The following is a 27,038-nucleotide window of genomic DNA, read 5'->3' as shown; positions in this document are numbered from 1 at the left end:
TTGCCTCACTGACTTGTCATATCTTATAAGCTAGACTCTGTTTTGCAAACAGTAGGGAAATAAGTATGTATGACCAATAACATCCACTGTTCACTTTATTTTTTTATATAGCATGAAAAAGGAAACAAATATTTCTTCTGTCATATGGAAAATCCAAATACCTAAACACAAAACTATTTAAAGGAAACAAAAAGTAAATTTGACTTTTTTCAAGTAGAAAAGTGATACAGACAACACCAAATATAGCAAAAATCAAACTTAAAAAAATTCTTTGCACTTCATTATTTTAAGTTATTAATGGCAACAGAGGTAAGAATTTTTTTAAAAGTTATTTTTGTCTCAAAAGTAGTTGTGTTTTTTTTCCGTAAAGAGTGTGCTTTTTCTACCTAGGGAGGGTCAAAGTGTTTTGAAAATAATCCCTCTCCCCAGCTCATTGCAAGTAATACAGTTCAGCTTTCCTTACAACTTGAGTCATACAGAGGGGAAAAAATCATATCTTGTGGAGGAAAGTGATTTTAGAAAGTGCTTGGTTTTTTTAAAACTGTTGGACATGAGTGAGATCTGATATCATTCTGTTTGAAGACAGCTTCATCCAGATCCAGCTCTTTGCCGTTAATTTTCACATCCATGCATCCATTGTAAAAGACATTCACCAGTGTAGCATTCACAGGAATATCTGCACAAACAAAATATGTGATCATCATAACTTGTAGAATCCTATTTATTTTCCAGCTAAGTAAAAACATTCAAACTTCCCATTTCCAAATCAACTGCTTATCCTCAAGGAAGAATCAACAATTCAGCATAAAATGTATTCATTAATTACATCAACATTATCTTCTTCATCCACACATCAGAATAATCTGACAAATTTGATTAGAGTAGAAAAGCAGCATGTGTTTCTATGAGAACCAATTAAATTCTTTAAAAGTAGGAAAGCAGTCATCAATGGAATACTTTCTTTAATTTGAAAACCAAAATGTGGAAGCCTTTAAAAATACTTGAAAATCACTGCTCCTTTCATGATTGGTTGGGGTTGGAGAAAAATAGATTTGCCAAATTCCCTGAAGATACATTTTCTTGCTGCCCAAGCACATATTAAGCATTTGGTTACAAAAAAAAAAGTATCATCCTCTTGAGGACAAATAGTTCTGTTCTTCTGCAATGACTCTTAGGGATAATTTGAAGAGTTTTTCTCAATCTTTTATCTTCTCCACTTTTTTCTGTGTCATCAATAAATATTCATGGTTCCCTCGGGGTTCACTTTTTACTACTTTCTCTTTTGGCACCCTGACTACATCATTCTCATAATGAACATCTTCTGTATCTTTTCATATTCTTATACCCTGTTTCTGAGATGAACTTATCTGCAGCTACAATTTGTTCTGCCAAGTATAATGTAGCTAACATTCAGTTCTGACATTCCATATATGACTTCTGCAACAGTGTGGAGAAGCTCCACATTTTTCTAGCAAATTTCTTGACCTAAAGGACTTCTTAGACTTAACTAAGAAAAGACATAGCTCATGTTTATTTCTTCCCAAACCCTCCCATTGTCATACCACTGTTGGCATTTCAAAGGACTTCAGCGTCATCTTCACCTCTTCCAATCTTTAAGTCTCTAAAACCACTTGTAGCTAGTTCTTCCCATATCATTTATATAATACGCGCACGCGCGCACACACACACACACACACTTATTTATAACTGACCCATACCAAACAAATCAATCAATAAACATTTATTAAGCATCTAAGTGCTAGAGATACAAAAATAGGCAAAAGACATTCCCTGCCCTCAAGGTGCTTATAATCTAATGGGGGAGACAATAGACAAATATACAAAAAGCAAGCTGTATACAGGACAAATAGGAAAAAAATTAACAGGGAAAACACTAGAAGTAAGAAAGGTTGAGGAAGGCTTCCTGTAGAAGGTAGGATTTTAGTTAGGACTTAAAAGAAGTTAAGATGGTCATTAGTTGGAGTGGAAGTGGGAGAGTATTCCAGGCATGGGGGACAGCCAGACAGAATGCCCAGAGCAGAGGGATGGAGTATACTGTCTTTTAGCCCAAGTGGTAAGTATTTCCCATCTCCCTAGTGTCTCTTCGCTTTGTTTCTTTCACCCAACACTGCTTGAAGTAGTTATCCCTAGATGTTGCACAGAAAATCTTTAGCTCATACTGGTAGATCTCAATATTTTTAAGTAATTATGAATCAAGGTAGTTGAATCATATGGTTAGGAGGCCAGACATGAAGTCAGAACGACCTGGGTTCAAGTCTTGACTCTGATTCATACTATCTTTGCGAAGAATGGTAAATCACTTAACCTCTCAGTGTCCCCGGCAACTTTATAAGACTAAATTATTGATGAGTTGATGATCTTTATTCTTGGAAAGACAATATACACTGAGAACTTTTTACATGAATTATGAAAAAATCAGTCATAAATTGGCTACCACAATGCACTACTGACACATATTGAGCTTGAAGTCCACTAAAACCACTAGATCATTTTCAGAACAACTTTTGTCTATCCATGTCTTCATCTTCTTATATTTGTGAAGTTTATATTCAGTCCAATGTTTTGCCTATGAAGAACCTTTTGCATCTTGACATTGTTGTGCAGTAACTTAGCTCTCCCTCCCAGCTTTGAAAGGTACTTGACATGGCAATCACTAAATAATCACAAAAAAGCAAAACTGAATATACGTAGGAAGCAAATGATTTCTAATATGGAAGTCAATTCTGAATCAACTTTTTATATCATAAATATTACAACAAAGATCAAAAGCAACACAAAATTACATAAATTTTATATATAATATAAATGAAAAAGTATAGTATTTAATCAAAATAATCCATGCTAATGAATTTAAACAATCTATTGATGCCAAAATGGATAAAGGAATGACTTCTGAAATTGACTATCATAAACTTGTTTCAACAATCCGGCCAGCAGCTGCTATGGGGGTGAAAGACCAACACAACCCCAACAACAAGAACGCACAGGTTCTTTTGATCTGCTTAACTAAGGAAAGCAACATTAAGGGGTTGACAAGTTTACTTTAATTCCGCATACAAATATCATTCACTTAGTTCAGGGGAAAAGACCAACAACCTGAACTTCAGAGCAAAATATAAACAAGATACAAACATTGACAGACAGACTTTGTCTGATTCAAATCTCAATACAGTTACCAGAGTTTAACAAAGTCCCAGCATCTGGGTTACAAGCTAGAGGGCCCTTAGCTACAGCTGCCCGGAGTCTCTGCACCAGCACGAGTGAGAGCCTCAAACAAATTACAAACATCGACAGACAGACCAAATACAGATTCATAGTTACCAAAATCTAGGTTCAGCCTGGGAGCTCATAACAAGGGCTGGTCCAGAGTCACACGTGCCACCATGGCTGTGGGAAAGAGCTCCCAATAATAGAGAGCCAAGCACTGGTTTTATATCTTTTTCAGGGTCAGGGGTGAGTCACACATGCAACTCACCCACGTGACCTAGAATCGTCACAAAGAGGCGACTTAAACCCATGTGGTCTAAGAGTCTCTGATGTCCCAAACCTATCGCTCAAACTCATGTGTAAACTAGGCCCTCCCTTAGTTAGCCCCACCTGGGGCCCCACCTTGGTTATCAATTCACACCCGCATAGATTTAGCACCTAATTGGGGTTTGGGCCTGGGGCTTAGCACCTAGTAAGACTCAAAGACACTTAATTAATCATTTTAAAACAGTAAGAAAGACCCAACTCAATTGATATTATAAAACTTTAAGTCTTAACACTTAATTGGTTGAGTATTAAAGTAAAACAACTGCTTCAATGAGGGAACCAAGAGTCCAGAAACTACCTCATCCAGAAAACACTTGATCTCCTTGTTAAGCAGAGAGATACAGCAGCCAAAAGCAGCACCACTTTATAATAATAATAATTTTCAGGGGCAGCTAGGTGGCACAGTGAGTTCAAATCCGGCCTCAGACACTGGACACACTAGCTGTGTGACCTTGGGCAAGTCACTTAACCCCAATTGCCCTGCCTTCCCCCCTGCCAAAATAAAATAAAAATAATTTCCAAAATCTTCAAGTAGAGAATGGTGAAAGATTATGATCAATATTGTTTTATAAAATGTCAAGAAGTGATGAAGGTAAAATAAATGTCTTGAAAGGTTGTCATGAGACCTAATTCAACTAGACGATCCCAAGATCTGCTAAGGATAAAATCAAGACAACAAACTGATAAAAAATAAATTTGCTAAGGTTTCTAACAGACTGCTTCCTCTATCAATGACAGTGAAGCTACCACATGTGGTCTCCAACATTAGCCTCTTCTGCAGAGGTGGATCTAGAGAAAACAAAAACATGAACAACAGCTCAACCAGGCCAAATGCACACAAAGGATGTTAGAGGCAATACAATTTGTTCAACTTGGTGATTCGATAGATAGAGTATCAAGCTTGGAATTATGCAGATCTAAATTCAAATCCAGCCTCAGACACTCGCTAGCTGTGTGACCCTCCTTAATTCACATAGTCTCCATTTGCCTCAGTATCCTCATCTATAAAATGGGGATGATAATGATAGCACCTGCCTCAAATCAGATAATATTTGTCAAGTGGTTAGTACAGTGCCTGGCGCATAGTAAGCATGATATAAATGCTGGCCATTATTAATTTTGGATCATGGATCATTTTATGGATTATTTCTCAACACAAATGAAAGTGGGTAAAAGTAGGCAATCTGATTGCAGGGTGAGTATATATGGCATATATCATGAGATGAGCTTGTAAAGGTGGAATGGAATGTGAAGGGCTTTGAATAAAGAATTTCAAGGTTTCTTTATAAGCAGTAGGGAACCGCAAAAGAACTTTTTAAAGGAGTAACATGACTTGCTGTTGTTGTTCAGTCGTGTCCAACTCTTTATGACTCCATTTGGGGTTTTCTTGGCAAAGATACTGGAGCAGTTTGCCATTTCCTTCTCCAGCTCATTTTATTGATGAGGAAACTGAGGCAAACAGGGCAAGCCTGGGGTCACACAACTAGTTTATGAGTCTGGATTTGAACTCAGGTCCTCCTGCCTCCAGGGGTGAAATTCTAACCACTGTGCCACTAAGCTGTCCCCCACCCAGTCCCCACCATGATATGACTAAATCTATTCATGAAAAAGATTATTCTGGGGAGAAGTACTAAGTATGGTTTGGAGGGGAGAGAAAGTAGAGATGGGAAGACCTGTAAGAAGTCATTGGTTGCTAATCTGAGGAGTGGTTGTGGTAATGAAGACCAATACTAGTGTGGCACCACTGGAAGACTAGAGAGGAGATATAAAAGATGTACTAAAAATGGAATCAACAGAATCAGGTAAATGACTGAGACAAATGAAAGAGAGGGAAAAGTCAAAGACAACGTTTACTAACACAGGAGACCAGGTTCTACATATAAGAATAGTGAAGAGCAGAAAGTTTAGGAAGAAAGAAGAGCAGGTTGGGAATACTATGGGTTTTTAATGTAATCAGAGGGAATTGTCTTTTCTGAGGAGGGCCTTCAAGGCTGCTTTTCATATGAATGAGTCATTTTTAATTCATGTCAATAAACAACAAACACTGCAGAATCTCAGATTTCTTCACTTCTCAATTAGCTGTGACTGATTATTCATCACATAAGAATGTGGCTCACTGGAGAAAATTGCCTGGAATGCTTGCCTGCTTCCTTTCTCATTAGTGTTGTCATCAATGAACAAATAGTTGTTGTTCAGTCATGTCTTACTCTCTGTGACCCCATTTGGGGTTTTCTTGGCAAAGATACTGGAGTGGTTTGCTATTTCCATCTCCAGTTCATTTTAATGATGAAGAAGCTGAGGCAAATAGGGTTAAGTGATTTGCCCAGAGTCACACAGCTAGTAAGTGTCTGAGGCTAGATTTGAACTCAGGAAGATGAGTCTTCCTGACTCCAGGCCCAGAACTCTATGCACTATGCCACCTACCTGCCCCTTGAATGCACAGACTGTTCTCATAAAGATCTTGTAGTAATGAGAAGGCTGGCATGTATCTTGGTAGTTCTAATGTTGATTTAAGGGGGTGGGCAATTTAGTGTTTTCTGCAATGGAAGGCCAAAGATAATGTTTAAAATTCAAATCAGCTCTAAAATGAATACATCTTAAGTCTAAATGCTAATAATGGTATTATTACTTTTATTTATAATTATTACTATTTGTTATTTTTATTATATTTATTAAAATTTATGTATTCTTACTACTATTATTACTTCACATTTACATGGCGCTTTATAATTTAAAAAGTGGATTTCCTCAAATAACCCTTTGAAATAAGTAATACACGTATTACTTCCATTTTATGGAGGAGCAAGCTGAGGCATAGAGAAAGTTAAATGACTTGAGCTCACTCTCCTGATTCTCAGTTCAATTCTTTTTTTCATAGCACCATGCTATAATAACTGGAGCTTTTCATTATACCACTATCCTAAAAATTAAATTGTATAATATGACAGGTTATCTTTTTCTCCTCTAAATTTTAATCTCTTCTTTTGTGCTTCTTTTAGATATGTTTATTTGTTGGCTTTCTAATTTTTAAAAAATGCATACATAATTAATAATTTCTTTTTCTATTTTTTAATATACACTCATAGGTTTATGATTTTTCCCCTGAAGACTGCTTTAGCTACATTTCAGAAATTTGGGTATATTGTTTCACCATTATAATTTTGATCAACAAAATTTTAATTGTTTCTATGATTCAATGGAATCCTATGGTCCACTTGTTATTTAGTATTTTGTTGTTAAGTCTCTATTGGGTTAAAAATTATAACCAATTACACATGTTCTACCTCTCCAAAAGTCCTCATCATATCAAATGAAATGGTTTCATTTACTTATTTATCTATACATAATAGAAATATACTTTCTGCTACAAAATGTGTGATCTAAAATTTATGCCTTTTTCCCAAAAAGAAAAAAATGTTTATTATATCAGGCTAATCAATTAACAAACTTACCAAATATTAATATTAGATTACATCTAAACAAATTATGTCATATCTGTGAAAATGAAAAATAGATCCTTTTTATTTCATTTAGCCAAATACTATGAAACATGACTAGTTTTCATGGGATCATGAAGGATACTGAAATACCTAGATTTATTCCCTGTTTTTTAATTGATGCTATTTACAGTTAATTGATTTTGTCTTGTCATCTATGTTATGATTCTTTGTCTCTGAATTTAATTAAAAAATTTAGCTGGCCTATAATGAGTTAAGATTAGAAATCCAGTTCTCCTGTTAATCACTGCTCTATTCTTCAAAGTCAAACAAATCAGTTATCTTTGAAGCAGACAAGTGGATACGAGGGAGTCTGGCCTAATATCTTCACACCACCAAGCTCTCCTTCAAGGCTGTCTGGTTTGTTGTCCAAAGAAGTCTGATTTGCTATCTCAGTCACTGCAGATACAGCTGGACTCAATGACCATTTCTTAGTCATACCAAGGAAGGAAAGGGTTGTTGCTGGCCTCCATTCCCAATTTCTATCCATACATATTTTCTTCCATTTATGATGCTAGCCTCTATTTTCTGTACTCCCCAAAACCATAAAAGAGTTATCCTCCTAATTTGGGGTTTTAGCTTTGGTGGGGATGTTGAGATTTTATTTACTGGTAAATTTGTGCTTTACTAATAAATTGATTATACTTGGGACTTTGTACGTTATTCTACCTTAACTGTAACTGTTAAAATACCATTCAACAATACCATTCAATGACTATCAGTTCAACCCAAAAAGAGAGTTACCAACTATTAGTTTACATTTAACCAACTGAATTATATTTATAAAAAAAAAGAAAAATAAGTTCTTTTTACACGGTTTAATCAAAACTTTTAAAATGTGATTAGTTTCCATGGGATCATGAAAAAACAACTGAAATACACTGAAAAATCTACCAATAGCATATTAATATAAAAGAAAGAAAAAGGAGTAATAGAATTTATAATTTTGCCTTCCCTTCTGTTCTTCTCTACAGCTCTTTACCAAAAATATATTGAAAATAATATCTAATTTGACCAACAACATATTTCAAAATTAAAGAAAAGGTATGAATATGCTAGATTTAGGAGAGCAGGTTTCAAATAATTCAGAGAAATGATAGGTAGGATTCCATGATCCAAGATTCCATGATCCAAGAAGGATTAGGTTAGAGTCACCAGGCCCAGAAGAACTATAAATTGTAGGACACTAAAGAACTGGTGGTTGTGATTTCTGAGTCATTATCTGTGAACTCTGAGAAATCACTAAGAATTGGAGAAGTTCTTCATGACTAGAAATTAGCAAGTGTTTTCACAATTTTCAATAGGGGGAAGAAGGTAGGTCATCCTTCAGTGGCAGTTGAGTGGGCCTGACATTTATTCTCTGTAAAATTCTAGGAAATATTACTAAATGAATGGTTAGTTAGCATTTAGAAAGGGAAATAATGATTGTTACAAGACAACAGAGGATTATCAAGAAAAAGCCATGCCAGATTAACATCATACATATCCTTTTGACAGGTTAACTCACTTGGAGTTCAGCAAGGTATTTGACAAAGTCTAATGTTATCCTCGTCGCCATGATGAAAAGATGAAAGCTGGGCAATCATATGATTAGATAGATTTGGAATTCACTGAATTTCCAAAAAAGAAAAAAAAGTAGTGATAAACAGATGGATGTCAAACTAGAAAAAGGCTTCTAGTGGAAGACCACAGGGTTTTGTCCATGTGCCTATTCTGTGTAACAGTTGTTTCAGTGGCTTAGACGAAGGTATAATTAGCATGTCTACTGAATTTGCAGCTGACACAAAGAGAGGGAAACCTACCATAATAGATGAAAGAATCAGAATCCAAAAAATTCTTAGCGTGTTAGAATAGTGGGGAAAAAAAGGCAAAAATGAAATTGAATATGAATAAGTATAAAGTCCTACATTTGGACTGTCAACTATACAGATACAGGTTGGGTCTATGAGAAAAAAAATTTTTGAAAATTTTAGTAGGCTACATGCTCAATACGAATGACGCTGCAGCAAAAAAGCTAACATGACCTTAGATTATTTTTTTGTACCATCAGGGGTCTTCAAGTAAAGGATGTATAATTACTTGTGGAGGAGACGATTTTTGTTTATGCACAGCTTACCTCTGTACTTAAGGACAGAGCCCGACCAGTTACAAAGCCACCTAGTTATACTATCAATTAGTTCATATCTCTCAGTCTCACACCTCTGGGGTCCCTAGGACTCTAGGATTTTAAAGAGATACCTGGAATGCCACCCAGATAGGTAGCAATTTTTCCCATCATTGCTTTGTCCAAGACAGTAAGTTTTGTTTTCAGATCTTCATGGTAAATAGTTTCTCCTTTAAAGCCATCTGTCAATTCCAGCAGCCCTCTGCTGACTCTGAGTTCTACTTTAGAATTTTCATGGGTACACAATTTCTTAGCTTCCATCCGAGATACAATGGTATTTTCAACAGTTACTAGAACATCCTGAGAGGCAAAACAAACCACTTATTGTAAGCAAATAATAATAATTTTATTTAGATTGAATATTTAAAAATTTTATTGTATTTCTATAGGGAAGGTACATATAACAGACACTTCAAGTTAAAAGGACACTATTTAAGTTTAAATTCTCATGCTAGTGATAAAATGTGTCAACAATAAAATGCCTATTAGCCTTAGAAATCAATTCACAATGGTTTCCAAAGACTCAGCAAGTTAATACTTTGTATCTACTAATTTGTTTCAATTCAACAAAATGTTCAAGGTACTTAGGTAATTACAGATACCAAAATGAAAATATCACAGTCCTGACCCACAAGGAATTGAAAATTCATTGAGGGTGAAGCAATGTATGCACAAATAAATACAAAGAGATCCACACAAAAACCTCTAAGAAAATACTAAGAGGGAGGCATCAGTTTTCAGCTGTTAAAATCAGGGAAATCTTCAGACTAGAGGTAGCGACTAAGTTAGACTTTGAAAGAAAAAATAATAATTTCAATAAGCAGAGATATGGTTACATATGAAGATAGTAATATTTGAGGCTTAGCTAACAGTGGAAAAAAGTGAAATTAAAGTCAGAACAAAGGAAAGATAACCTGCTAGTTTCTTTAGTCTCCACAAGTACACTATCTCCTAGGTGGTATCATCATTGCCAAAAACCTGGAAATGTGGAATACTTGCTTATAGGACCAATATATCTTAGCTATATCCCTAAAATATACATATATTTTAAAACATGGTTCTTACAAAATGCTGGTTTACTACTAGAATAATTTGTAATTCTTTGAATGCAAAGTCCATTTCCATGACCAAATCTAAGTAGTCTATGTCATTGGTCCTTTGAGGAAATATAGTATAAGTTGTAAAATGTAAATGTAAAATGTAAAATACTTTTTTTGGCAGGAGGAGGCATTGGTTTATCTTCTATGTGTATAGATCAAACGTGGTCCCATATATATATATATATATACACACACACATATATATATATACACACAGATATATACACAGAAAAATAAGATAAAGATATATGAAAAGGTTGTAATGAATATTAGAAATAGAATGGGAAAGATATGCATGTGCCATCCCTTTCCAAATATAAAATTACTTTAAATTTGTTGAGTATATATAAACAATTTGTGAGAGAAAAACTTAGTCTGATTATATTATCTATGTTTTGTTAAAAGAAGAAAAGGATCTTTGGTAGATTAACACATTTGCTATTGGAATTTCTCAACACAATCTTTTCATTTTTAACAATATACATTTTTATTTCCAAAGCTCTCTGATTTCCAGTGCTTTCTAAAAGCTGTTAGATAGCATTCTGAGCATCTCCTGAGTCAGTCTCACCATGAACATCTACTTTAACATGCCTTCTGTTGTCAGTTGGTATCTACTATGCACAAAACCCAGAGTGAAATGTTAAACTCTAATAGAGGAAGCCTGAATGATTTCTATCTCTAGATAAAACCCAAACATCTTTGGACTGGAGCTGCTAGCAAGAAGCCAGAAGAATTGTTTTAATTCTCTCTCTTGCTCATCCCTCCCCCAACCTGATGAGATGTAAAAGTATCAAAATTCAAAAAGGAAGAAGAAAAAAGAAGGAAAAGACAAAGAGGATGAAGGTTCCATAAAACTAAGTAGGCAGGCTTAGAATCTTTAAGAGGAAACCAATCATTTTATTCCCTCAGTCTAGTGTTTTAAAGGACTGGGAACATGGTAACACCATGCCGAACACTGGTTCCAAAGATCTGTCAAGTAACTGTATTTAATCTTGCCTATTTAAACAAAAAATTTCAGTTTCATTCCTACTCCAGATTGTGGCACCCTATTCAGACAAAATAGAGACCAATTTATCTATTTAGATATAAATTTATCAATTTATATTTTTTCCAAGTAAGACAAACAACATAAAAATGGAGACATATTTCTTTAATTAATTTATCCCTTTTCAAAAGGAGCCAGCTCTACAAGCAATAAGACAGTATGAGTTTATAGGTCCAAAAGACCACAGTTGCTTTACTTCTTCCTTTTCCTTTCCCCAAATTCCCTCTTAAAGCACAAAAACTTAAAGCAAAAAAGCCATAACACTGAGGTCAGAGTGCCTCTCACAGATAGAAGTAGTTTATGCTGATGGCAAGTCTAAGTAAAATTAATCAAAAAACTAATCATAAGCTTTTATTAAGTTCCATCTATGTGCCTGTGACTGTGCTGGGTCTTAGAGATATGAAGACAAAAATAAAATTGTCCCTGCTTTCAAGCAGTTTACATTCTATTGGGAGATGCAGCATGTGCATAAGAATACACAAAATATAAATAAAACAAATTACATGGTAATTTTGTTGGGCAGCGTGATGTAGTGGATAAAGTACTGCTCTCAGAATCATGAAAAACTAAGTTCACGTCCTGCCTCTGACACGTGATAGCTGAGTGATCGACTATATACACAAATCCCTTAAATTCTCAGAGCTCCCCAACTCTGTGAGACAAGAAATTACTGATCTGCATTGGTCAAGGCAGTTTCCTGTACCAATGAAATCCCAGCTTTGGTCACCCCAAAAAATTGCTGGGTGGGTTCCAGTGTTTGTTGTCCCTATTCTTATCTGGGAATAAAAGTATCCTGGATTCTGGTTTGCCATAGGATAGATGACAGTAACTGGGTATCTTATGGTCAGAAGCTGAGATGATGTATTTACTATCCCTACCAGCTTTCTACTCCAGAACAGTTTTTAAGAGGAGGTGACAAAAATATAACCCCGCTCACTCTATCTCTAGTTAGTCTCCTCCTTGATCACAGAGACTCTTGATTTTCAAGGTATAGATGGCCAGAAGTATGGTAGATGTGGGGAATCTACCTGCATAAGACCAAATTTCTAGCTTGTGGCCTGCTTTAAAAGAGTGGAGCCAGACTCTCATTTAGAATGTCTCCTTTGTGAATACTTTCTGAATCTTAAACATTCATTATACTCTCTTAGAAATAAGGAACACAGGTTCATGGCAGGGGTAGAGCCAAGATGGCAGCTAGAAAGCAGAGACTTGCTTAAGCTGCCCCCCAAATCCCTCCAAACACCTGTAAAAAATGGCTCTGAACAATATCTAGAGCTGCGGAACCCATGGAATAGCAGAGGGAAACAGATATCCAGCTCAGGAGAGCCTGGATGATCACTAGGAAGGGTCTGTCCTGTGGTGCTGAGAGCGGAGGGCCACCGCCGCATGGGCTGCATTGGGACAGACCAGACCCAGAGTCAGCCAGCCAGAACAGGTCTTAGGGCCATGAAACAGTGAGCTGTGGCAGTTACCAGACTTCTTGATCCACAAAAGCCAGCGAGTAGGTTAGGGGGAAACTGTGGGATCGAGTTCAGCTGCCCGGCTGCCAAATCTGGGGGTGGAGGAAGTGGTGTAGCAATGGCCATAGCAGCATCAGGAAGCTCCTGAGGCTGCCTCCAGAGCGCCAGTGTCAGCGGCTTCCTGAGTCTGGCTCACATGGTGGGAGGAATCTGGCAGCAGATCAGAGTGGGAGTACAAGGAGCGCTTTGTGGGCACAAAGGCAGATTCTCTTGCTATGCCCTGCTTGGATCTGTATTGTGGTCCTGGCTGGTGGTTCTTGGGGGAGGAGGAGCGCTGCGGTGACAGAGCCTGGGGTGATGGTGGAATAGAAGTAGCTCTGAAAACAGCAGTGCTTGGACCCTAAAGCTTGGGACAAAGTATTCTCTACTCTACAAGCAGTCATATCCTGACAAAAAAGTTCAATGGTCAAGTAATTGGCTGGGAACACAAACAGGCAGCGAAAATGAACTCAGACTCAAATTCAAACTCTAGATTCCTTTTTTGGTGACAAAGAAGATCAAATCATACAGCCAGAAGAAGTCAGCAAAGTCAAAGAGCCTACCTCAAAAGCTTCCAAGAAAAATATGAATGGGTCTCAGGCCATGGAAGACCTCAAAAAGGATTTGGAAAAACAACTTAGAGAAGTAGAGGAAAAATTAGGAAGAGAAATGAGAGTGATGCAAGAAAACCATGAAAAACAAGTCAATGACTTGCTAAAGGAGACCCAAAAAAAAAATACTAAAAAAAAAAACACCTTAAAGAATAGACTAACACAAATGTCAAAAGAGCTCCAAAAAGCGAGTGAGGAAAAGAATGCCTTGAAAGGCAGAATTATCCAAATGGAGAAGGAGGTCCAAAAGACCACTGAAGAAAATACCGCCTTAAAAATTAGATTGGAGGGGGGGCGGAGCCAAGATGGCCGCATGAAGGCAGCGTCTTACCGGAGCTGTCTCACAAGGTCTGTCAGATTCCTATAAAAAAGTGAATTTGAGCAGATTTGAGAGAGTCAGAAACCGCGAGCAGTCTGCGTGGGGCAAATTTCCGAGCCGGGAGAGTCTGAAAGGCTGGAGGCATGAACCTGTAGGCTCGGAGAGGGCTCGGTGCGGAGCTGCTCCAGACCAAGGCGGAAGCGGCCGGCCGGGAAATCCACGTGGGAGACAGCCTGGGAGAAAGCTGGGCGCCCCAAACCGGTGGAGATTCCCAGGCCTCCCAACACTGGACGGCAGTTTGGGGAAGCGACGAGAGGCAGCGCAACGACACCCATGAAACACCGTCTCCAGAAGTTTGCAGCCCAAACGTATTAAACGCGGCTTCTTGAACTTCCGGGAGTTCTTAATATCCAGGTAAACAGCTCTAATCCCTCCCCTCCCCACCCAGAGAATCCCTGGGGGGAAAAAAAAAGAACGCTGGAACTGAGCAGAAAGTAGTGGGGCTTCAGTGGTCAAATAGCAGAAGTTCATTAGTCCCAGAGGGGCAGAGTCGGCAGGGGTCAACGCCAGGAGCCCAGACGTAACCTTGCTCCCCCAGGGGAAGTGCCAGACATCAGCTCAAACAACAAACAGCTGAGACCACTGCTGAAAAGCAAGTGCTGGAGAGCACCCATAGGGAGTGAGATGCCAGGGAGCCAGACCCCTCCCCCACACCTCAGGAAACTGAAGGTTATAATTCTAGACTCACAACCCCCAGAATAAGAAAGCTGGGACAGAAAGCCCTGAGGCCCACAGATAGAAATTCGTTGTAAAGCCAGCAAAAGGCAAACCAACATGAAGAAGAACACAAAAAAACCGAGGACAATAGATTCTTTTTATGGAGACAGGCAGGATCAAAATACAAATATGCAAGAGGGAAGTAACGATACTGTAAATACATCAGATACCTCAAGAGGTAATATGAACTGGTCTCCAGCCCAAAAAGCACTGCTGGAAGAGCTAAAGGAGGATTTTAAAAACCAAATTAGGGAGCTAAAAGAAAATATGGAAAAAATGGAAAAAAAGGAGAAAAAATCCACTGATGAAATCAAGTCCCTAAAGAATAAGATTGGCGAAATGGCTACGGAGATTCAGAATCTAGAGAGAGAAAAGGACACCCTGAGAAGCAAAATCAACCAACTGGAAAAGGAGACTCAAAAGCAAAATGTAAACACTAACTCATTAAAAATTAGACTTGAGCAAGTGGAAGCTAATGAATCTATGAGGCACCAAGAAGTAATAAAATAAAACGTAAAGAATGAAAAAATAGAAAAAAAATGTGAAATATCTGATTGGCAAAACAACTGACCTGGAAAATATATCCAGGAGAGACAATTTGAGAGTTATTAGTCTACCGGAAATCCACCATGAAAAAAAGAGCCTTGACAGTATCTTCGAAGAAATTATCAAAGACAACTGCCCAGAGGTCCTAGAACCAGAGGGCAAAATAGTCATTGAAAGAATTCACCAATCACCCCCTGAAAGAGATCCCAAACTGAAAACACCAAGAAATATTATAGCCAAATTTCAGAGCTATAAACTCAAGGAGAAAATACTGCAAGCAGCCAAAAAGAAGCAATTCAAATATCGTGGAACTACAGTCAGGATCACGCAGGATCTCTCAGCTTCCACATTAAAAGACAGGAGAAATTGGAATATGATATTCCGAAGGGCAAAGGAGCTGGGACTACAACCAAGGATCAACTACCCAGCAAAACTAAGCATAATTTTCCAGGCAAGGCGATGGACATTCAATGAAATAAGGGAATTCCAAACCTTCCTGATGAAAAGGCCAGAACTCAAAGGAAAATTTGATCTCCAAATACAAAACTCAAGAGAGACATAAAAAGGTAACCAGGGGGAAAAACCCCACAAACCTTATTAACCAATAAGGGCAGGTTGTTTATATCTTTATGTGGGATTATATCATCTTATGTATGTTTATATATATATATATATATATATATATATATGTGTGTGTGTGTGTGTGTGTGTGTGTGTGTGTCATTCTTGTGAATGGTACAGCTATTATGACAAATGAAAGGGATACACATAGGTTGTGAATGCCAGTATAAATTAACTGATGTAAAGATATAAAATATAAGTAAGAGATATAAAGGAAGGGCTATGAGGGAAGCGGTAAGGAGGTAGTAGAAAAGGGTAAATTACACCAAATGAAGTTGCACAAAAACATATTATAGTAGAGGGAAAGAAGGGAGGGAGAAGAGCAGTATTTGAACTTTACTGTCATCTGATCTAGTTCAAGAAGGGAATAACATACTCTGATAAGTTTAGAAATCTAACTTGTCCTACAGGAAGTGGGAGGGTAAGGGGGGAAAAAGGGAGGGGGGTGGGCAGAAGGGAGAGGAGAAGTAGCAAGTGGGTAACGGTAAGATAAGGGAGGGGAATAAAGAGGGAGGGTTAACTGAGGAAAGCGGTGGTCAAAAGCAAAACTTTGTTGAGGAGGAGAAGGGGAAAGGGAGAAATAAAAGCAAAAACAGGGGGAATTAGGATGGAGAAAAAGACACAGATAGAAATCATAACCCTGAACGTGCAGGGGATGAACATTCTCACAAAACAGAAGCAGATAGCAGAATGGATTAAAAACCATAATCCTACAATATGCTGTTTACAAGAAACGCATTTGAAACAGGGGGATACACATAGGGTAAAGGTAAAAGGCTGGAGTAAAATATATTGTGCCTCAGCTAAAGTAAAAAAAGCAGGTGTAGCAATCCTAATCTCAGACAAAGCAAAAGTAAAGATAGATTTAATTAAAAGACATAAGGAAGGACATTATATCCTGCTAAAAGGGACCATAAACAATGAAGCAATATCATTTTTTAACATATATGCACCAAGTGGTAAGGCATACAAATTCTTAGAGGAGAGGTTAAGGGAGTTACAGGAAGAAATAGACAGCAAAACTATAATATTGGGAGACCTCAACCTCCCCCTTTCTGAACTTGATAACTCTAACCTCAAAATAAATAAGAAAAAGGTTAAGGAGGTAAACAGAATTTTAGAAAAGGCACATATGATAGACCTCTGCAGAAAACTGGATGGGGATAAAAAGGAACATACTTTCTTCTCAAAAGTACATGGCACATACTCAAAAATTGACCATGTACTAGGGCATAAAAACCTCACAATCCAGTGCAGAAAAGCAGAAGTAGTCAATGCATCCTTTTCAGATCATGATGCAATAAGAATCATTTTTAATAAAGTACCATGGAAAAATAAGCTAAAAACTAATTGGAAACTAAATAATTTAATTCTAAAGGATGAGTGGGCCAAAGAACAAATCAGAGAAACAATTAATAATTTCATTCAAGAGAATGACAATGATGAAACAACATACCAAAACTTATGGGATGCAGCAAAAGCAGTTCTTAGGGGAAGTTTTATATCTCTAAATGCCTACATGAATAAAATAGGGAAAGAGGAGATCAATGATCTGGGCATACAGCTGAAAAAGCTAGAAAAAGAGCATATTGGAAACCCCCAATTAAATTCCAAATTAGAAATACTGAAAATCAAAGGAGAGATTAATAAAATTGAAACCAAGAAAACTATTGAATTAATAAATAAAACAAAGAGCTGGTTTTATGAGAAAACCAAAAAAATTGATAAACCTTTGGCCAATTTGATTAAAAAAAAAAAGAAGAAAATCAAATTACCAGTATCAAAAATGAAAAGGGTGAGGTCACCTCTAATGAAGAGTTAATCAAAACAATAATTAGGAATTATTTTGCCCAACTGTATGCCCATAAATTTGACAACCTTAGAGATATGGATGAATATCTACAAAAACATAAACTGCCTAGGCTAACAGAGAAGGAAGTGAAATTTCTTAATAACCCCATATCAGAAAAAGAAATTGAGCATGCCATCAATGAACTCCCTAGGAAAAAATCTCCAGGGCCAGATGGTTTTACATGTGAATTCTATCAAACATTTAAAGAACAACTAATTCCAATACTTTGTAGACTATTTGGGAAAATAGGTGAAGAATGAGTCCTACCAAATTCTTTTTATGACACAAACATGGTACTAATACCCAAACCAGGTAGAGCTAAAGCAGAGAAAGAAAATTATAGACCAATTTCTCTAATGAATATTGATGCAAAAATTTTAAATAAAATATTAGCAAAAAGATTGCAGCAACTCATTACGAGAATAATACACTATGACCAGGTAGGATTTATTCCAGGAATGCAAGGCTGGTTCAATATTAGGAAAACTATTAGCATAATTGACCATATCAACAACAAAACTAGCAGAAACCATATGATCATCTCAATAGATGCAGAAAAAGCCTTTGACAAAGTACAACACCCATTCCTATTAAAAACACTAGAAAGCACAGGAATAAGTGGAACCTTCCTCAAAATTATAAATAGCATCTACCTAAAACCATCGACAAGCACTATTTGTAATGGGGATAAACTAGATGCATTCCCAATAAGATCAGGGGTGAAACAAGGATGTCCATTATCACCCCTATTATTCAATTTGGTACTAGAAACATTAGCTGTAGCAATAAGAGAAGAAAAAGAAATTGAAGGAATTAGAATAGGAAAAGAAGAAACTAAATTATCACTTTTTGCAGATGATATGATGATTTATCTAGAGAATCCTAGAAAATCAAGTGAAAAACTACTTGAAATAATAAATAACTTTAGCAAAGTTGCAGGATATAAAATAAACCCACATAAATCCTCAGCACTCCTATACATTACTGACAAAGCCCAACAGCAAGAGATAGAAAGAGAAATTCCATTCAAAGTTACAGAAGGCACTATAAAATATTTGGGAGTCTATTTGCCAAGACAAACCCAGGGCCTATATGAACATAACTATGAAACACCTTTCACGTGAATAAAATCAGATCTAAATAAATGGAAAAATATTAGTTGCTCATGGTTATGCCGAGCGAATATAATAAAAATGACAATTTTACCTAAATTAATCTATCTATTCAATGCCATACCAATCGAACTACCAAAAAATTATTTTACTGAGCTGGACAAAATAATAACAAAATTCATTTGGAAAAACAAGAGGTCTAGAGTATCTAGGATATTAATGAAAAGACATGCTAGAGAAGGTAGCTTAGCCACACCAGATATTAAACTGTACTACACAGCAGCAGTCATCAAAACTGCCTGGTACTGGTTAAGAAACAGGGGTGTGGATCAGTGGAATAGGATAGGTACACAAGATGGAGAAGTCAACGATTATACCAGTCTACTCTTTGATAAACCCAAAGAGGCCAGCTTTCTGGGTTAAGAATTCACTATTTCACAAAAACTGTTGGGAAAATTGGAAAATGGTAGGGCAAAAACTGGGCATAGACCAATATCTTACACCATATACCAAAATAAAGTCAAAATGGGTTCATGATTTAGGAGTAAAAGTTGATACTCTAAGTAATTTGGGAAAGCAAGGAATAGTTTACTTATCAGATTTGTGGAAAAGTAAAGAATTCATGACCCAACAAGAGATAGAGAGCATTACAAAATGCAAAATGGATAATTTTGATTATGTTAAATTGAAATGTTTTTGAACAAAAAAATCCAATGCAACAAGAATTAGGAGGGAAGCAGAAAATTGGGAGAAAATCTTTGCAACTAGTATCTCTGATAAAGGCCTCATTTCTAAAATATACAGGGAACTGAGCCAAATATATAGGAATACAAGCCATTCCCCAATTGAGAAATGGTCAAAGGATATGAACAGGCAGTTTTCAGAGGAAGAAATTAAAGCTATCTATAGGCATATGAAAAAATGCTCTGGATCACTACTGATTAGAGAAATGCAAATCAAAACAACTCTTAGATACCACATCTCTCCTGTCAGATTGGCTAAAATAACAAAACAGGAAAATGATAAATGCTGGAAAGGATGTGGGGAAATTGGAACATTGTTGCATTGCTGGTGGAGTTGTGAGCTGATCCAGTCATTTTGGAGAGCAGTTTGGAACTGTGTCCAAAGGACTATAAAAAGGTACATACCTTTTGACCCAGCAATACCACTTCTAGGGTTGTATCCCAAAGAGATCACACAAGCGGGAAAGGGACCCATATGTACAAAAGTATTTATAGTGGCTCTTTTTGTAGTAGCAAAGAATTGGAAATCAAGAGGATGCCCATCAATTGGGGAATGGCTGAACAAGCTGTGGTATATGAAGGTGATGGAATACTATTGTGCCGTAAGAAATGGGGATGATGCAGACTTCGTAACAACCTGGAAAAACCTACACGACATAATGCTGAGTGAGCGGAGCAGAGCCAGGAGAACGTTGTGCACAGCCACAGATATATGGATTCCGTGAGGACCAACCCTGACATACTGCGCTCTTCTCAGCAACCTAAGGGGCAAGGACAACTCCACGGGACTCACGATGGAGAATGCTATCTTCATCCAGAGAAAGAACTGTGAAGTTTGAATACAGATCGAGGAGTACTACATGCTCGCCTTTTTTGCTTCTCTTTTGTTTTTGTTTTTGGGTTGTTTTTTTTTTTTGGTTCTGTTTCTTCTTTCTCATGATTCATTCCATTGGTCAAAATTCTTCTCCACAACTTGACTAGTGCATAAATTAATTCAATGCCAAGTTATACATGACAGTTATATGAGATTCCATGCCGTCTTGGGGAGGGAGGGGGGAGGGAGGGGAGAAAATCTGGAACTAAAAACTATGTAGAACCGTGTGTGGTAAACTAAAAATAAAGAAATAAATTAAAGAAAAAAAACATGGGGAAAAAAATTAGATTGGAGAAGGTGGAATCTAGTGATTTTATGAGAAATTAAGATATTATAAAACAGAACCAAAGGAATGAAAAAAAATGGAAGACAATGTGAAATATCTCATTGGAAAAACTACTGACCTGGAGAATAGATCCAGGAGAGATAATTTAAAAATTACTGGACTTCCTGAAAGCCATGATCAAAAAAAGAGCCTAGATATCATCTTTCAAGAAATTATCAAGGAAAATTGCCTTGATATTCTGGAGCCAGAGGGTAAAAAAGAAATTGAAGGAATCCACCAGTCACCTCCTCAAATAGATACCAAAAAGAAAACTCCTAGGAATATTGTCGCCAAATTCCAGAGTTTCCAGGTTAAGGAGAAAATACTTCAAGCAGCTAGAAAGAAACAATTTGAATGTTGTGGAAACACAATCAGGATAACCCAAGATCTAGCAGCTTCTACATTAAGGGACTGAAGGGCTTGGAATATGATATTCCAGAGGTCAAAGGAGCTAGGATTAAAACCAAGAATCACCTACCCAGCAAAACTGAGTATAATGCTCCAAGGCAAAATATGGATTTTGAATAAAATAGAGGACTTTCAAGCTTTCTCAATGAAAAGACCAGAGCTGAATAGAAAATTTGACTTTCAAACACAAGAATCAAGAGAAGCATGAAAAGGTAAAGAAGAAAGAGAATTCATAAGGGACTTACTAAAGTTGAACTGTTTTGTTTACACTCCTACATGGAAAGATGATGTGTGTAATTCATGAGACCTTTCTCGGTTTTAGGGGAGTTGAAGGGAATATAGACAGAGGGCACAGGATGAGTTGAATATGAAGGGATGATATCTAAAAAAATGAAATAAATTTAAGGGGTGAGAGAGCACTATATTGAGAGAGAGAGAAAGGGAGAGATAGAATGGGGTAAATTATCTCACATAAAAGTGGCAAGAAAAAGCAATTCTATTGTAAGGTAAGAGGGGGCAGATGAGGGGGAACGAGTGAATCTTACTCTCATCGGATTTGACTTGAGGAGGGAATAACATACACACTCAAATGGGTATCTTACTCCACAGGAAAGTATGAGGAAGGAGATAAAAAAGGGGCAGATGATAGAAGGGAGGGCAGATAGGGGGAGGAGGTAATCAAAAGCAAACACCTTTGAAAAGGGACAGGGTCAAGGGAGAAAATTGAATAAAGGGGGAAAGGATAGGATGGAAGGAAATATAGTTAGCCTTTTACAACATGAGCATTGTGGAAGTGTTTTACATAATGATACATGTGTGATCTATGTTGAATTGCTTGCCTTCCAAGGGAGAGTGGGTGGAAAGGGAAGAAGGGAGAGAATTTGGAACTCAAAGTTTTAAAAGAAGATGCTTAAAAAAATTTTAAAAGCTGTTTTTTTGCATGCATCTGGGAAACAAGATATATAGGGAATGGAGCATAGAAATCTTATCCTGTCCAACAAGAAACTAAGGGGAAAGGAGATCCGTGGGGGGAGTCAGGTGAAATAGGGGAGGGCTGACTGAGGAACGAGGCAATCAGAATATATGCCATCTTGGAATGGGGGGAGGGTAGAAACGGGGAGAAAATTTGTAACTCAAAATCTTGTGGAAATCAATGTTGAAAATTAAAATATTAAATATTAAATAAAAAGACAGGGAAAAAAAACAACTGTTCATATCCTTTCAGCAATTATCAAAGAATGGCTTTTGGTTGTAAAAAAAAAAAGAAATAATGAACACAGTTAAGTGCTAATTAATTATTATAATTATGCTATTAGTGACTGGGTAGAAGCAAAATCAGTTGCCCTCCAGTGGTCAGAAATGAGAATCAAATGGGTTTAGAGATGTCCTGACTATCCAACCTTCCCTGTTCCCAAACCTTCTCCATTTCTTTTTCACAGTCACACAGAATTAAGTGTTGATGAGTGGTACATAAGAAAAGTCTGAAACTCTATTGGCAGCATTTATTCTCAGCTTGTCAAATGACAACTAGTGCCCAGGTTAAAGGAGAGAGATGTGAAATAGTGGCATATAATCTACACATATGCAAAAGGACCATCAATCCTCATTCCATACCACCACCCTTCAGCATCCTAGACATCTGACTGGAAAGTAATAGTACTGATATCATTTTGGTTAATCACATTGAAACAAAGAATCATGAAGCTGAAAGAAATTTTAAGATCCATATAACCTAACGCTCTTCATTTGAGGACCAAGTCATTAGTGAACTGACTAATTAGATATATTGTAATCTACATCAGTCAAGGGTATACGCCTATCATTGAGATCACAGATCCATTTGCATATTTGAGTCCACTGAAAATATGGCTAAAATGATAACAATAACTGCTTGGAATAAATGTTCTTTGCCTTCCCAGTGTTTTGATGAAAAGTTTATTTAGAGCAAAATTACCTGTAATTCTGAATTGTTGGAGTCTGCCAAGGACAGTGCAAGAGGAACGGTGTCACCAGAAACCAAGGCAAACATGACACCAGTGCCTGTAGATGGCCGGATATCCAAGGTTACATTTATCTGCCACCCGTTAGCACTGAGTATGTTATCTGTACCAAATGCAGAAAGAAAGAAGAAGACATGAAGATATTATTGAGACATTCCCCAGAAGAACCAAGTGACTTGGAAGGTGAATAGAGTATCTGTTGGCTACCCTAAGCTTATTTTACTTCCATCTTTGTACAACAAGTGAAAGATCTTGCTTTTGTCCAATCTTAGCAAACAATAGATCCCTGAGTTTCTCCAAAGGAAAGAAATTTGAAAACTCCAAAGTGGAAAAACAAATTAGGTTCTGATACTTTAGTGTATCTTTGTTTCTTTTTATAGTAGCGGTTGTTTTTCACTTCCAACAATGGCATTAGCTTTTCTTCACTAGTTTTTAATAGCAAGATACCTTTCACAGTGATTATGGCTCAAGAGATTTTGGACGTTGCCCCATTTTATAGTTTGCTATCAGGAAAAAGTTATTTAAGGTGCCATATTTCTTTTTTCTGGTTGAATAAGAATACAATGAAGTTCTAGTTTCTGAGCCTCTCAGGGGAAAGAAGAAAGGGAGGTGTGATGGTAGTAATGGTAACAGGAGTTGCCATAAGGGTATAGAGGAGGAGTGATAGTAACTTAATAGAGAAATGTTCTAAACATACTATTATACTTTGTAATTAGAACAACAATCATTGTACATCAGAAGCCAAGACAATCATAATGTAAAATCAATTCGATTCAATAAGCATTTATTAAGCACTAATTCTATGCAGGGTATTGAGCTAGATACTGAAATTATAGAGAGAAATTAAAATCTCTGTTCTCTTGAAGCAGAATAAACAATCATGTTAAATAAAGTTAATAAAACAGGTGGCTCCATATTAAGAGCCACAGGACTAAACAATCACTAAGGCAGTTTTCATTTCTATATCTTATGGTCCTGTCACTTGATATATGAATAAAATTTCCATCACTATATGTTACTACTTCAAAAGATCTGATTCATTAGGGTGGATCCTAAGCATTCTCCATGTTAGTAGATGATTTCATGAGTTGCTGGGCAAAAAACATTCATTTTTTGGTGGCTAGGCTTTTGATGATGCCTCTCCATCTTGTATACCATTGGCATAACCTTAGAGAACCCAAGTTTGCCTCTCTACCATGATAAGTCGTTGAATTAGGACTAAGTATTTTTGAGCTTCAAAGTATTACTTTATAAGTAGTTTTCTAGTCTCAAAGTAGACATACACTAGAATTCTACTACAAAGCCGGGTTATTAAGTTGGAATATTTGAATATGAATATAAGAATATATGGCTATAGTTTTATGTGATTTAGTATCAGTTATTAAAAGAAGGTAAGTTACAGAGACATAATAAATAATAACATTTCAGAACTTTAAATGCATGAATTTTCTCTTTGCCTCAGAAGAAAGGGAATAACTTACTATAGTCAATGTCAAATTGGGCAACTCCAGAACCAGGATAGTAGGAGCCTTTCTCCACAGAGACCAGACAATGTTTGTTTTGTTTTTCTTGAATAATTTCTCTTACTCCTGAAGCGCCTTGATTCATTAAGTTCCATCCACGAATACATCCATCTAGGCGAGGATTAATCTACATAAGATTTAAAACAGAGGTCAATGAGTCAATTTTTCAACATACTAAAGGTGGAACAAGTAAGCAAAATAATGACAATGTGTTTGTTTGACTAATCAACAAACTAGGTTTTCACTTTCAAGGGAAATTTGCTTCTTTCCTAAAACATCACAACCTTTTAGTATGAAAAGATATTTTCATGTAGCTAAAAAAACACTTCAATCAAAAGTAATTTTTCCTTTTTTCCTACAGAAACTTGAGTCCTTATTAAACTATTTAGCACTTGGTTACACAGATATACTGTATATAATGTCACTGTAAGGTCCTCCCCCAACCAAGATCAGTTTACACAGTCACTGAGTTTAATCAGAGATGATGAGTTTTATTTTTTTTTACTTTATTTTTTTAATTTATTTAATATATTTAGTTTTCAGCACTGATTTTCACAAGAGTTTGAATTACGAATTTTCTCCCCATTTCTACCCTCCCCCCCACTCCAAGATGGTGTATATTCTGGTTGCCCCGTTCCCCAGTCAACCCTCCCTTCTGTCACCCCACTCCCCTCCCATCCCCTTTTCCCTTCCTTTCTTGTAGGGCAAGACAAATTTCTACACCCCCATTGCCTGTGTATCTTATTTCCCAGTTGCATGCAAAAACTTTTTTGTTGTTTTTGAACATCTGTTTTTAAAACTTTGAGTTCCAAATTCTCTCCCCTCTTCCCTCCCCACCCACCCCCCCTAAGAAAACAAGCAATTCAACATAGGCCACATGCATATCATTATGTAAAACCCTTCCAAAATACTCATGTAGTGAAAGACTAACTATATTTTGCTCCTTCCTAACCTATACCCCTTTACTGAATTTTCTCCCTTGACCTTGTCCCTTTTTGAAAGTGTTTGTTTTTGATTACCTCCTCCCCCCATCTGTCCTCCCTTCTATCATCCCCCTTTTTTTTTTCTTCTTCCTCCTTCTTTCCTGTGGGGTAAGATACACAACTGATATTCCCTCCTCAGGGCAAATCCGATGAGAGCAAGATTCACTCATTCCCCCTCACCTGCCCCTTCTCCCCTTCCTACAGAATTGCTTTTTCTTGCCACTTTTATGCGAGATAATTTACCCCATTCTATCTCTTCCTTTCTCCATCTCTCAATATATTCCTCTCTCATCCCCTAATTTGATTTTTTTAGATATCATCCCTTCATATTCTACTCACCCTGTGCCCTCTGTATACACACACACACACATACATATATGCATATATATATATATATACACATATTCCCTTCAGCTACCCTAATACTGAGGTCTCATGAATCATACACATCATCTTTCCACGTAAGAATGTAAACAAAACAGTTCAACTTTAGTAAGTCCCTTGCAATTTCTTTTTCTTGTTTACCTTTACATGCTTCTCTTGATTCTTGTGTTTGAAGTCAAATTTTCTGTTCAGCTCTGGTCTTCTCACTGAGAAAGCTTGAAAGTCCTCTATTTTATTGAAAATCCATATTTTGCCTTGGAGCATTATACTCTGTTTTGCTGGGTAGGTGATTCTTGGTTTTAATCCTAGCTCCATTGACCTCCAGAATATCATATTCCAAACCCTTCAATCCCTTAATGTAGAAGCTGCTAGATCTTGTGTTATCCTGATTGTGTTTCCACCATAGTCAAATTGTTTCTTTCTGGCTGCTTGCAGTATTTTCTCCTTGATCTGGGAGCTCTGGAATTTGGCGACAGTATTCCTAGGAGATTTCTTTTGGGGATCTATCTGAGGAGGCGACTGGTGGATTCTTTCAATTTCTATTTTACCCTCTGGCTCTAGAATATCAGGGCAGTTCTCCTTGATAACTTCTTGGAAGATGATATCTAGGCTCTTTTTTTGATCATGGCTTTCAGGTAGTCCAATAATTTTTAAATTATCTCTCCTGTCTCTATTTTCCAGGTCAGTGGTTTTTCCAATGAGATATTTCACATTGTCTTCCATTTTTTTATTCCTTTGGTTCTGTTTTATAATATCCTGATTTCTCATAAAGTCCCTTGCTTCCACTTGCTCCAATCTAATTTTTAAGGTAGTATTTTCTTCACCGGTCTTTTGGATCTCCTTTTCCATTTGGCTAATTCTACCTTTCAAGGCATTCTTCTCCTCATTAGCTTTTTGGAGCTCTTTTACCATTTGAGTTAGTCTATTTTTAAGGTGTTGTTTCCTTCAGTATTTTTTTCATTATTTTTTGGGGTCTCCTTTAGCAAGTCATTGACTTGTTTTTCATGGTTTTCTCACATCATTCTCATTTCTCTTCACAATTTTTCCTCTCCTTCCCTAACTTGGTTTTCCAAATCCTTTTTGAGCTCTTCCATGGCCTG

At 36.8% G+C, this 27,038-nt stretch overlaps 1 protein-coding gene across 1 annotated transcript in view; it reads right to left on the bottom strand.

The window, feature by feature from the left end:
• Nucleotides 1-245: 245 nt before the first annotated feature.
• The window catches only part of PROS1 (protein S), a 124,868-nt gene continuing 98,075 nt past the window's right edge, over nt 246-27,038 (bottom strand). The window contains exons 12-15 of the mRNA XM_036754676.1: nt 24,530-24,698; nt 23,003-23,151; nt 9,291-9,516; nt 246-676 (exon numbers count right to left, since the gene is read on the bottom strand). Of these exons, the coding sequence (XP_036610571.1) occupies nt 516-676; nt 9,291-9,516; nt 23,003-23,151; nt 24,530-24,698 (705 nt within the window). The 3' untranslated portion in view covers nt 246-515. The remainder of the gene's footprint in view (nt 677-9,290; nt 9,517-23,002; nt 23,152-24,529; nt 24,699-27,038) is intronic.

This window comes from Trichosurus vulpecula, chromosome 4 (genome assembly GCF_011100635.1).
Source record: "Trichosurus vulpecula isolate mTriVul1 chromosome 4, mTriVul1.pri, whole genome shotgun sequence".
NCBI classification, from domain to species: domain Eukaryota; kingdom Metazoa; phylum Chordata; class Mammalia; order Diprotodontia; family Phalangeridae; genus Trichosurus; species Trichosurus vulpecula.
Note: the sequence above shows the minus strand (reverse complement) of the source record. Positions and strands in the feature narration are given on the sequence as shown.